This window comes from Molossus molossus, unplaced genomic scaffold, assembly GCF_014108415.1.
Source record: "Molossus molossus isolate mMolMol1 unplaced genomic scaffold, mMolMol1.p scaffold_m16_p_20, whole genome shotgun sequence".
NCBI lineage: Eukaryota > Metazoa > Chordata > Mammalia > Chiroptera > Molossidae > Molossus > Molossus molossus.
The window spans coordinates 51,653,920-51,666,150 of NW_023425356.1; the positions used below are offsets into that span (position 1 = coordinate 51,653,920).

The 12,231-nt window shown below is 60.1% G+C and overlaps 1 protein-coding gene across 1 annotated transcript; it reads right to left on the minus strand.

The window, feature by feature from the left end:
* Positions 1–11,726, minus strand: SFT2D2 (SFT2 domain containing 2). The gene is made up of 8 exons (XM_036272863.1): positions 11,627–11,726; positions 7,165–7,251; positions 6,873–6,958; positions 3,975–4,056; positions 2,601–2,636; positions 2,458–2,516; positions 1,544–1,573; positions 1–333 (listed from the first exon to the last, which is right to left on the minus strand). Exons 1-8 carry the CDS (start codon positions 11,687–11,689, stop codon positions 294–296), a joined length of 483 nt encoding a protein of 160 aa, XP_036128756.1. The 5' UTR covers positions 11,690–11,726; the 3' UTR covers positions 1–293.
* Positions 11,727–12,231: the final 505 nt, after the last annotated feature.

Sequence of the window (12,231 nt, forward strand, 5' to 3'; positions counted from 1 at the left end):
TGCTGCTTAACGCGGTTTTTATTTATGAGAATTTGGGGACCACCACCCGGAGAGAAAGGGGTGATGAGGAAGAATCCTTCAGAATTACAGCACCCACCCCTCCTACTGTGCTACAGACATTTGGGACTGGGGACACAGGGTTGCCTCCTAAAGCCACCCACAAACGTCCGGGTGACACAAACCCGCTGCCGAAAGAGGAAAGGCACATGTCTTTGAGCAAGGGAGTCCGAAGGCATTTACAGAAGTGTCCGCCGGCTTCGTCCACAGCGTCTCCCAACGCTCCGCGAAACCGGTTACGCAAGGCACGCGGAGAAACACTTCTTCACGGCGTCCCTAGGAGGAACGGCACAGAGGTCGATGGGAGACCGGCACCCCGGGCTCCTGCAGCCGGCAAGGTGCTCGTGGGGGTTTCCTGGCACCCAGACACGGCAGAGCACCCAGACCGCACGGTCGGACCGGCTGGGCAGGTCACTGTCTTGTTTGGGTGTCAAATGTCTCGTCCTACAAAGGGATGTCCCCACTCGCCCTCCAGAGCTGGGGTGGGACTGTGAGCACCGTGAACAGGCTCAGTACTAAATGACAGTATGCTCAACGGGAGACAGGGAGAAAGCAGAGACCACCAGAATCTGAGCGACGCGTCAGGACGGTGCACTTCCCAGTGGCCAGCATCAGGACTCCCGGTGCATTAAGTGAGACAACCCCTGGGGAGCCCTTCCCGCTAAGCGAGCAGGTGCATGCCCAGGGACGCCTGCCCAGAGCTCCCTAGCACAGGGACCTCGCTGCGTGCCCCTGGGAAGTCAGCGGGGGGCGGGCTCCATACACTCCGCTCCCCCCAGCCTGGGGACCAGGGCTCACCCAGCTCCGCGCCGGTCCCAGCTGCTCTAGGGCCCCGGCGCAGGGCGCCACAGGGAGGGAGCGTCCTCCCAGGAGCACACTCCGTGCTAACATCGAGATAATTCTAGAACAGCGTTTCCTAAGCTATGCTCTGTCTCGGGGTCCCAGGAGGTGCTCCGTGGGAGAAAGGTTTCATGGCCGAAGGAGAGCCCTCCTGAAGCTCACTCCACGCATAACGTATCAGGGGCCCTGGACAGCTAGAGCCCTTCCCAAAGCCGGCCGCTGCCCAGGGCCACCCTGCGAGCTAGGGAGTCCGGGCCCCGCTGCCGTTCCCTTCACAGGCTCCTCCCTCACGTTCCCGGTCAGCGAGATGCTGCAGGACAGGCGTGAGCTCGGACCTGCACCCGGCCCGCGCCATGAGTGGCACCGCCTCGGAGGAGGTCTCCGCGGACCTGCCAGGCACAGGATGGCGGTGTGCACACATTACACACCCCAGCAGGATGCTCAGGCCCGGGTCAGTGCCCCCCACTGGTTATAGACGGGGGCAGCCTTGGCTCACTAACCTATAGATACGTGTAGAACATCTATTTGTCTCAAAGGGTCTTAGTGAACATAAATAACACGCAATCCTGAAAGCACCCCTACTAGCAGGCCCTTGGCAACCGCCCCCCCCAAACAACAGGTATTAAGTCCTAACAGTCAGTCTTACCTTGCGAAAGGTATGTAGGAAAGGCTGTACCTGAAACACACAGAAGAGCAAATTAAATGAAGGGAGCAGATGATTCTTTCTATCACAGCAAACATCTTTTTTTTGTCTTTATCGAATTTTTTTAAGAGAGAGAGGAAGGGGAGATAGAAACATGGATGTGAGGGAGAAACATCAATCAGCTGCCCCCTGCTGGAGATCGAACCCGCAACCCGGGCACGTGCCCTGACCGGGAATCGAACTCAGACCTCTCAGTCCACGGGACGACAGTCAGTCCACTGAGACACCCCGCCCTCTTTGACATTGGACCAGTCGGAAAGGGCCACGAACCCACAGCTCCGTCCATGGTTTCAAGTCACCGTGTAGCCGGTAACCCTCTCACTACACCTGGCCCCCGGGTCACAGTCCCCTGGCCTGGCCAACGGGCCCCCAGCGTCCATGCTGATCCTGCCACCCACAGCCCCGCGGATCCCAGCCACCGCTCTCGTCCCCGGCTGACCACTCGCTCCTTGTCCTTCCGTCACTGGGGCATCCCACCCCAAATGTATTTTTCTTACTCCTCTCCTTTCTCTTTAATGTCTTTTTAACTCACATCCTCTTTTTACCAGCCCCTGTAGGACGTCATCCTCCTGGCCCTCACCCAAGGCCAGTGGTTCAGGAACATCAGTAACATCTCAGAATCGACCGCGGGCCCAGAGAAAATGAGGCGGAAGGCAGACGGCCTCCCAAGGCCGCTCACGCCCTCTGCTGGCAGTGGGTGGGGACACAGGCCTGCTCTGGGCGCAGCCCCCCTGCAGGCTGAGAATTCCTCCCCAGAGCAGGGTCCGCGCCCCCAGCCCTGCCGCAGTGGGGGAGGGTGCCACCTCCACTGCATGGGTCAGAGCGTGCGGGCAGGGCCTGGTAAGACGGTCACTCACCACGTCAGGGCCAGAGACTGCAGAACGCAGAAGATGAGGGCGAGGCCCTTGTTATGCCACTGAAAGAAAGCGACGCAGTCCGTGAACGCGGGCGACGGGCACGCACCCCGACACGATGACGGAAAGTGCAAATACAAACTTACCCAAAAGGCAGAGCACAGGGTGAGCGCAAAGCACAGCTAGGAGAGAAAGGAAACCGGTTAGCGCTGCGTGCGTGACGGCGTGGGAGAACCCGCGCAGGCACCGCGTCCTTGGCCCACCCACACCAGCACCTGCCCAGCGGCCAAAGGCGTCCTTCACGCCGACACGCCCCGCCCACCTGGGCACCCACGTCTGGCAGAAGAGTTAAAGTCGAAATGACATTAAACTGGCCAGTAGGATTTCCAGTAGATGGAAAAGAGAAGGATCTTCTTCTGCTTTCAAATTTTCCCAAAAAGCTCTGCCCAGCAAGCAAAGATCACGTCTCCGGGCCCCCACGCACCCATGCGTCCTTCTGTCTGAACACGCTAACGTGGGTTTCACGCGCCTCTGCCTCTGCACCCGCGAACACGTTCAGAGCGGAAAGAGCCAGCCAGGACGGTTAACATGAGACGCCGCTCTCACGGGGATCTGGGAGCCTGTCACCTAATACTTTCCCTGGGCCCTTTCTTAGAAAGTTCTTTCTACAACACTCCGGGCCACCTCCCTCCGCGACACGCCAAGGACAGGTGCTGGAGCGTCCGTCGTGCCGGAGGTCTCCACCTGCCGTCACAGTAACGTCACACGAAGTGCGTCCTTGTGTCCGGCACTGTGCCCAGTGCTGAAAGCACACGATGGACAGATGCGCACAGGGCCTTCGAGAGCGTGCCTGTCTGCACACTCAGAGGCACACAACCAAACTACACGTGAGAGCACGCTGTCCGAGCGCCACCTGTCCCCATCCTGATCCTCGTAACAGACGGAATGTGGCCGGGAAGAGATTTCGGCTTGTTGTTTGTTTTTGTTGCTGAAGGTTGGGATGGATTTGATGGGCACAGAGGACGGACAGGCATTCTGCGCTCACAGGACCGAGGCACTATCGTCACAGCAGGGAACAGGGCGACGGGCCATGAGGAAGACCGATGATAACGAACGTGATCCTGGTCACAGGACGATGAGAGAAAAGGAGCCCGCCCTATGAGACTGGAGCCCTCTAGAGGACGAACCCGGTGTTTCCAGGCTTTTCCTCCTGTTACGGCCTGTGTGGCTTCACCCATCACCAAGAGGGGGTCAGGGCTCACTTCCTACCCTATCACTTTGGCTAGTTTGACAAGCAGCGCCCTATGGAGGTGCTTTCTGGAACTGGCAGAACCTTAATACCAACAGAAACACCAGGTTGGGGGGAATTATCTGATGGAGCATGCTCCCTTCTGCCACAGTGGTTACGGGCATCGGGTACTAAGTCAAGGCGAAAGGGAAAAGGTTTGAGAAGAAGAAAATGCCACAGAGCAGAGATAAAACTCCCACCCAGAAGCCCAGCTGAGAAAGGCAGACCTTACCAGCACCATGATGGTTGCCACCAAACGCGTGGGCTCCACCATCCTCTGCAGCTGCTTCATCGGCCCCATGAGGAAGACAGTGCTGTGGGCAGACACGCACGAGCCATCAGACCAGGACAGCCACCCGGGCACTCTGCCTCCCCCCCAGGACGCCTGTGGCAATGATGGCGGTGATACGGCCGACGCTGGACCGGCTCTCACTCTGCACCAGGTGCTGTGCTCCGGGGCCTTGCGCACTGTCCTCATTCAGTCCCCAAGGAACACGTATCACACGTATGTTACAGATGAAACTGCAGCCCAGACGGGTGGGTTCCTGCCCAAGGCCACCGACTGGTCCAGGGCGGAGCCAGGCTGCAGGTACGTGTGGGTCTGGCTCTGGACCACACTCATCACCAGTGGGTGGGAAGGCCCCTCTCTGAAAGGTGCCACCTCGCTTCCTTCAGAACCTACCCATGGAAACCAACCAACCAAAAGGACTCAGGGAATTTAAAACAGAAAATCCACACCTTAGGGGCTTAGGCAGTTCATGTTACAAAGCATCTCACTTTCCTCCCTCCTCTCCAGTGCACACAGTCGATGACGGGAATATCGCCTCTGAACCGCCGGGTGGTTGCTGGGCGCCAGCCATCACACACGACTCCGGCTCACCCCTCAACAGCTCGGAGTCGGCTGTTATTACACGTATTGTAGAGATGAGGAAATGAAGCCCAGAAAGGTCGGCTGACTTAGCCAAGACCACAGAGCTGGGAGTTTAAGGAGCGGGCCTTCAAATCCACACCTCGAGGCTCCAAAGCTCCGAGACACCCCTGGGTGCCTTCCGTGTGGATGGCACCTGAGAGGTGACAGGTGAGAGAGAGCAGAGCCGCAGGCCAACCACACCAGGGCGGGGCCAGCCTTCCACCACTTCCTGACTCCTCACCGAAGCATCACCCGAGGGGCAGCCTGTCATGACCAGGGTTTAGTACAAGCCAACCGGCAGATAACATCAGCTGCTGAGTGTTCAAGAAAAACAACAACGTTCCAAGTATGTCCACCTCTCCCAGGGCCCTTTCGTTTCAACTGGAATTCAAGGCTGTGTCCTCGGGTCAAACATTCGACCTGAGTCAACATCGAACAAGAAGGAGTAGCCAAGGCTGGTCTCAGAAATTAAATGCAGCAAACATAACGAGCACATAAGATTCAAGGTGAAGCCAGACTCCTAGACCCGCCCTGGAAAGTTTCAGTCCGCCCCCTTGTTGACCTCCCTGGGCGACGCTGCACAGCTGGTACCAGTGGGATTTCTGTAAGTTCTTTTGGACTAAACAACAAGCCCATCTATTTGTCGTGCTCAGTCTAGACTCCCCATTATAGCCTACACTTTCTACCCAAAGCAGAGCCCCCAAAAGTTAGCCCGTGGGAGCCTCGGAGGCACCCACGGACCCGGGCGGGGGGGGGGGGGAGGACAGCAGCCTGGCTGTCATCAGCTTCACCAAACGGAACCTGAGGAGGTGGCCAGCGCCGGGCACTCAATCATTTGTTAACACTTCCAGCCAGACACAGAGCTGCTCTGGGGACAGTTAGGAACGAGTAAGTTAGGACAGATGCGTAGCCAAGTGGCTCACGGCCTTGGAACAAGGCAGCTCACAAAACGCTGTGCGCGGCGTCACACCATCATGTAAATACACGTGGGGCAGGCAGAGCCCGCGTGAAGCAGGAGGTCATTGATTCCGCAGGGGAGCAGGTGACCAGCAGGCGACTCAGAGAAGAGGTCACTTCTGAGCCAGGTCTGGCAGGTATCCACCAGACGGGGGTGCACGTGGGGCAGCTTTCCACGCGGAAAATGCGGCCTGAGCACCAAGATGTTTGGAAGAGGCAGGAGGCACGGCCTGGCTGGGTACACGGGGTGGGGGTGGGGAGCGTGACCAGTGGATCTCGAGGGCCTCGGACTCTCCCAGCAGAGGGAGCGGGAGCCACCGAGGAGCTCGGCAGGGCCGTAAGTGAGTGGCCAGTGGGGTGATGAAGGGACAGAGGACGGGCGGTGGACCCCTGCAGCAGTTCAGGAGAGTGACATGACCCAGCTCCGAGCAGCTCGCATGCCACCTGCTCCACGGAATCCCTCCCTGGCCCCAAGTCGGGTCAGACCAGGTCAGCTGCCCCTGGAGCCTCTCTCTCCACATCCCACTGTTACCGGTTTACGTCTGTCTGCCTGGCCAACCGGTGAGCCCCACTGTGGCAGGAACCAACCACACTGGTCTGAGTGCCTGGAGCCCAGCAAGGTATGATCAAGGCTCCTCATGTAAGGGACACGGAGGAAGGAGCCAGCAACACTGTCCACACTAAGCCTCAGTGAGCAACGATGGGCTCTGGGGACGGGGAGGAAAGATGACGGAGGTCAGGGCCGGCGGGCAGGAGTGGGGCCAGTGCCCCCTGGCTGGAGGCAGAGCCGGAGTTTTCAGCACACGGCGCAGTTGAAGCGTCCGAGTGAATGAGCTTGACCCGGGGTCCGGGCGCCCGCAGCACGAGGCTGGGCTGATGCTCTGCCCTCACAGCTGGTCTGACGTGGTCACACCCTGCACAGTAACAGCTCCTCCTGCGGGGAAACCGTGGCCTCGGCCTCCGGCAGCAGTGAGCCGGGACCATGCAGAGGGCTGTGCTGTGACCCTGACCCGCATCCTCCAATTACTCGGTGCCAGGCTCCCTCCCGGGCAAAATCGCAACAGTAACAAATTCCTGCTTCCTCCCGGGTATTTCACAGATACACTGGGCAGGGACAGGACATGGATGGGATGTATTTTGACTCCCTCTTTTCTCCCCAAATCCTTAGAACACTGAGGCACCCTTCTGCACCCCACCCTTCAGGCACAATCCACATCCAATTTCCCACCGAGTAACTGCTACAGTGAGATTAAAAACTGTTACCTCCCAATCGATGCGATGTTACCAAAGGTGTAAAACACTGCAAAGAGGTACAGGCCCTTTCTCGGCACCCAGAGCAGAAGAGTACCCTGGAAGACAAAGCAAAGGGCGTCTGCCGGAAGCACCCCTCCCAGGGCCACACAACCAGGGACACACAGAGAACCCAGTTCCCCACCCTCCTTACCTCCCGCTCCACCCACTCTCCTTACCCTGCATCTCGGTGAGGAGCACAGAGAACAGGAGGTAGGGAGGAGGGGAGGGGAGGGCAGGGCAAAGCCTGGGGGGCGGACCTTACCAGCAGCGAGAAGAGAATCCCGGTAACAAAGCACGCAACGAAGCCTTTGATCCTGGTACTCCAGCTTAACGAAGAGGCGTCGGCCACCTGCGATTGTAAGGACCAGGTTACACACGTCACCCAAGACCCACCGGGTTCCGAAGCAGAGAGTGAATGTGTCCTGAGGGAGGCAGGGGTGCGGACTCCTCCATGCGCGTAGCTACAAGAGCCCTCCCGGGTCACAGACCCCAGCTCCTTCTCCATCCGTGCGTCTCCTGTCCTGCAGCCAGTCAGAGGCTGGACACCTTCAAAAGTGGAGACTGCACAACCCATGTCACAAACTGGAAGGCAAGACAGCCGCCCCGGCAGGACCAGGCCCACACAGGAGAGGCATGAGGTCTGCCAGGCGGAGGCCCAGGAGATGGGAAAAGCCAGGGGATGGCACCCAGGCGGCTGTGTCCCCTGGGCATCGACTCCTACACCCACCAGCAGCCACAGCTGCTCCTGCCGCACCTCTGAGCCCTCGGGGGCCAAGACTCACCCTTCCCGGGACGCATCGAGTCCTTCTGTTGTTCTCAGGGCTAGTATCAGCCAAGTCACCAGATCCGAGGCAGAGCCTGGTTAATTCATTACCACCCTACCCATCCTGACTCTGCCACCAAGATTAATCCCCTCCCCAAAGCAAAGTTCAGAAGAGGCCAAGATTTCCAGAAAACCACTAAAACAGGAGCGGGTGAGTAGCTCCCAAGGGTTCTCTCCCCGCGTCAAAGACGACAGCCACATCGGTACCAGAGACCTTCCCAGTCTGTCCACCTGAGGAGTGGCCACGGCAGCTCCAAGCTGGGCACAGGCAGCTGCTGCGGAGCCCAAAGGCCTCGCCTGCCCAGCTAAGGCAGGGCGGCCAGGCCCGGGGTCTCTCCACCCAGGACCATGCGTGTGACCAGCACAGTGTCCACCCGGCAACGTGTTCCCGCAGGCTGGTGGAGGAAGACAGGTGGCAGCAGAGGCTGCCAGGGTCACTGGCCTGGCCACTCCCTCAGCCTTGAGTGTGCCCAACACGGGACCCTTTGCCAGCCTGTCTCCAAACTTCCTGTCAAAGTGAAGCTGAGAGAGGCCAGTGGCTCCCCAGGTGCGCCAGGCACTGTTCCAGGATGGCTGCATCTCCACCCGGGACAAAGGCAGTGAAGGCGGGTTACCATAAGGGGTTCTCCTCCTCCCCATGGAGTCACACGTACAGAAAGGGGGCTCAGGACACTGCAATAGCCCCACCGACACACACACACACACACAGGCCTGCGAGAACATGTGGCAACATACGACCCGGCACAAAAAGGCATGCTCAGAGCTGGTGACATGCAGTGGGAGCAGGGTGTTAGGACCAGAGACATGGGCCACCTGCTGCCACGACAGGAAAACCTCTCCTCCCAAATGAGCCAGGCGATGCTCTGCTGTCCGGCTGCACCGGCGCCCCGACAACCAGGTCAGACCCCCTCTGACAAACTGTTCAACCTCCCAGTAAGAACAGAGGACAATCAGACGCCGCGACGCCTCCTACTCGTGCGAGAACCAGAGAACCTACCCTGCCGAGGTGGAAAGAAACACCAGGCTGCGTGCAGGGGGAGAAGCAGGGTGCAGGACCGGATGAGCTGTCACCTGAGTGCTGTTTGGCACCAGCAGGGATATTTTAAAAGACTCCAGCCCCTGCAAATATCAAAATCCCTGGCAACAGGGCGCAGCCTGCTCTGTGCCTTCAGAAGGGAGGTGACATGTTGGCTCCACAGGACTCAGAAGCTGAATTCCACCCACACGTCACCCTGTTTCTCGACACGGGGAGATGCCTTTCCACTGCCGTCCTCCACGCTCTGCGGTGGCCAGTTCTTGGGCACAGACAGGAAGAGGCCGCCATCCCACTTCCTCTCACTGGACTCAGGGGAAACGAAACACTCCTTTCTGCCAGTTTACGAAAACAAACTCGGAGGCCGTGAACTGTCGCCCTGAGTTCACAGCTGTGGGAAGCTGCCACCTCCCGTTCAGGAAGTCAGGGTCGCTGCAACAGGACCTGGGAATAGTCGGTCTGCTCACACGCCGTCTGACGGGCAGACGTGCACAAAGGCCCCTTTGACTCGGGTGTGGACAGAAGAGGAGCTCTTGACAAAAGGAAGGACAGCTAAGAGCTGTCCGGGAAGCAGGGCAGGCGACGAGAAGCGGGTGAGAAAGGACACGGCCTCATTCCTGTGCTGTCCGGCCGGGGCCCCCTCAAACCTCCCGTGTATGTCCCTGCCATCCTCTGCAGGGACATAAAACCTATACTTTCAGGAAGAAGTGCACCGACACCAGCGGCGGACGGTGTAGTTATGAAGACGGAGCATCTGAAAGTTCATCGTGAGCGCCTGTGATGAGTCTTCACAATGATCACCTAGTCTCCTACGCTGCACACAGAACGAGTCATCTTTGTACAGGCTGCGTCAGAAGGAGCAGTTTGTAAAAGCATCTCTCCTAACGCCTGCCGACAGGGTGTGCTGGGACGGCAGGGACTGAGGCCGCCTGTCCCCACTTCAGACAGAACCCACGGCAGAATCGGCGGCTCCGCCAGCCCTAAAGCCCCGGGAAACGTGAGACACTCCAGCCAGGACGACACTGTAAAGGAGGCCTGACCGGACCGGTAAAAACAAAGCTGAAAATAACCCTGAACATGGATTCAGCCGGTTCTGAACTGTTTCCCAGGGGGCTGGACTCGGGACGTGCCATTTGCTGGTGACATAAACAGGAATCTCCACTCACACAAAGGAAACTGACAGCGGCATTTCAGAACAAGAGCGGCGCAGCCCCCCTTTTTAATCCGGGTTTGACACGTGCCTGAGTTTCCGTGGCTTTCAAGCCCTTGGCTGCGTCCAACACAGGAGTCACCACTTCAGGGGACAAGCCCAGCCTTCAGCTTGCACGCTGCCCTGCCTCCTCCACTCTCCAGGGTCCGTCCACTGCTTCCTGATTATTTCCTAAATACATAACGTTGGCACCGCCCCACGGTCAACACTCCTCCCCTCAGGAGTCTTCCGGAAGAGAAGATGCTTCGGCCTAGATGCCGGCCACTCAAAAAAGCTTCCTGCAGCCCTGGCCAGTTTGGCTCAGCGGTTAGAGCGTCGGTCTGCAGTCCAGAGAGACCCGGGTTCGGTTCCCGCTAAGGGCACGTACCTCGGTTGCAGTTTGTCCCCGGCCCTGGTTGGTCATGCGGGTGGCAGCCACTCGATGTGTCCCTTCACGTCGATGTTTCTCTCTCTCTTTCCCTTCCTCTCTCTCTCCCTCCCACTCTATCTGTACAAAAAAATGGAAAATATCCTCAGGTGAGGATAAAAAAAAAAAAAAAAGCTTGCTGCCAGCCCACGGGCACGGAGCTCCGCACAGGGGGCACCGCCAGCCCCCTGCGTTTTCTTCAGCCCCACCTGAGGTCGGAGGTTGGGGATGGGAGCCAGAAATCCGCAACAGAGAACTCGCAAAACTACTCCTGAGCCTTGACCGATTAGTGAAGGCAACAAATTGAAAAGAACTCACAGAGCTGTTGTGAAATGACCAAAAAAAAAGTTAAATCTCAATTCCTACAACACTGGACGCCTCTGTCACTTCAAGGCGAAGTCTGCCCTTCCGAGGTTTGGCAGAGGCCTGGAGGTACCAGCATTATAACACACAGTAGCATCAGCATCAGCAGGCGGAGGAGCGTGGGAGGAAAGCAGGGAGACACTGGCTAACCAGGGAGGAAAAACAGGTTCCGCGATTAAAGATGGGGAAACTGAGGCCCGTGAAATACACGCCAAGAAGTAAAGACATGTTCTTTTGTCGCCCAGAAGCAAAAACCAAAACCGAAGAGGCACCCAGGGGAGGAAATAGCCGCTCTGCGGGCTCTCGAACCCAGTGCCCGTGCCCAGCTCCCAGCTCCACCAGGACCTCGGCCAGAACACAGGCGGCCGGCCCCGGGGTCCGCGGAGCGCGCGCAGACAGCGTGGGCACAGCGATGCGGTCCCCGCCCTCGGGAGGCCAAGGCTTCGCGGGGCGGTGTACACGACACGCAGATGTGCACACAGCTGGGTGGGAGTGTCACGGCCACACCCCGGGCGCGAGTAGGCAGAGCCCCGACGACCCGGGAGGCGCCCAGCCTGGCCCGGCCCCAACGCCCCTGCCTGGGTCTCCGAGGCCCGAGGCCCGGGCCGACCCACCCCGGAGGCCGCGTCCCTTCCCCGGTTTCGCTCCAGCGCCGCCCTCCCTGCGCGGGGAGGGGGCGCAGGACCCGAGTAAACAGGCGCGACAGCGGGGGCGCAGCGCCGGGCCGCCCTGGGGCGCGGGGGGACGCGGGTCGGGAGAGGGCGGCGGGCTGGGAGGGGGCCGGGCGCAGAGCTGCTCTCCAGGAAACCCCGGAGGCCGGCTCCCTCGCAGCGCCAGCAGCCGCGCCCCGCGCCCCGCGAGCCTGCCCGGGCGGGCGGGGCGCACTCACCTCGGCCAGGCCGCCCCGGTCCTCGGTGTCCTGCCCGCTCAGCACCTTCTTCAGCTTGTCCATCCCGCCGGTCCGCGCCGCCGCAGCCCCCGGCCGCCGCCTGTTGCGCCGCTGGCCGAGGCTCTTCCGGGTGCGCGCCCCGCCCCGGGCCCGCCCGCTCAGGTGCCCGCCCACCTGGCCGCCGCCCGCGCAGGCGCCCCGAGCCCGCCCCACCTGCGCCCCGCCCGCCTCCACGAGCGCGAGCGGGTCGAGGGCGCGGGCACGGGGGAAGCGAGGGAGTTGAGGGCCCCCGGCCTCCCGCCTCGCTGGCCCCGCGCCGAGCGCCCACGTGCGGCCGCGCACGCGGGTGGGTGCGGGCTTGTGCGCGCGGTGCTCAGGCCGCACAGTCTGCTCCAAGGCCCGTGGGGCCACCTGCGGCGAGTTGTCTCCGACGAGTTGGTGGAAACGTTGAAAGAAAAACGCAAATCCCAAGGGAAATGCACCCGGAGTGTGATTTGGGCAGAATCCCGAGGGCCAGGTAGCACCGGGTGAGGGCAGGGGAAGGAGTGTTGGTGGTGGCCCCTTTCGCGGACCTCAGACTGGAGCGCAGGCTCCTCCCTGTCCCG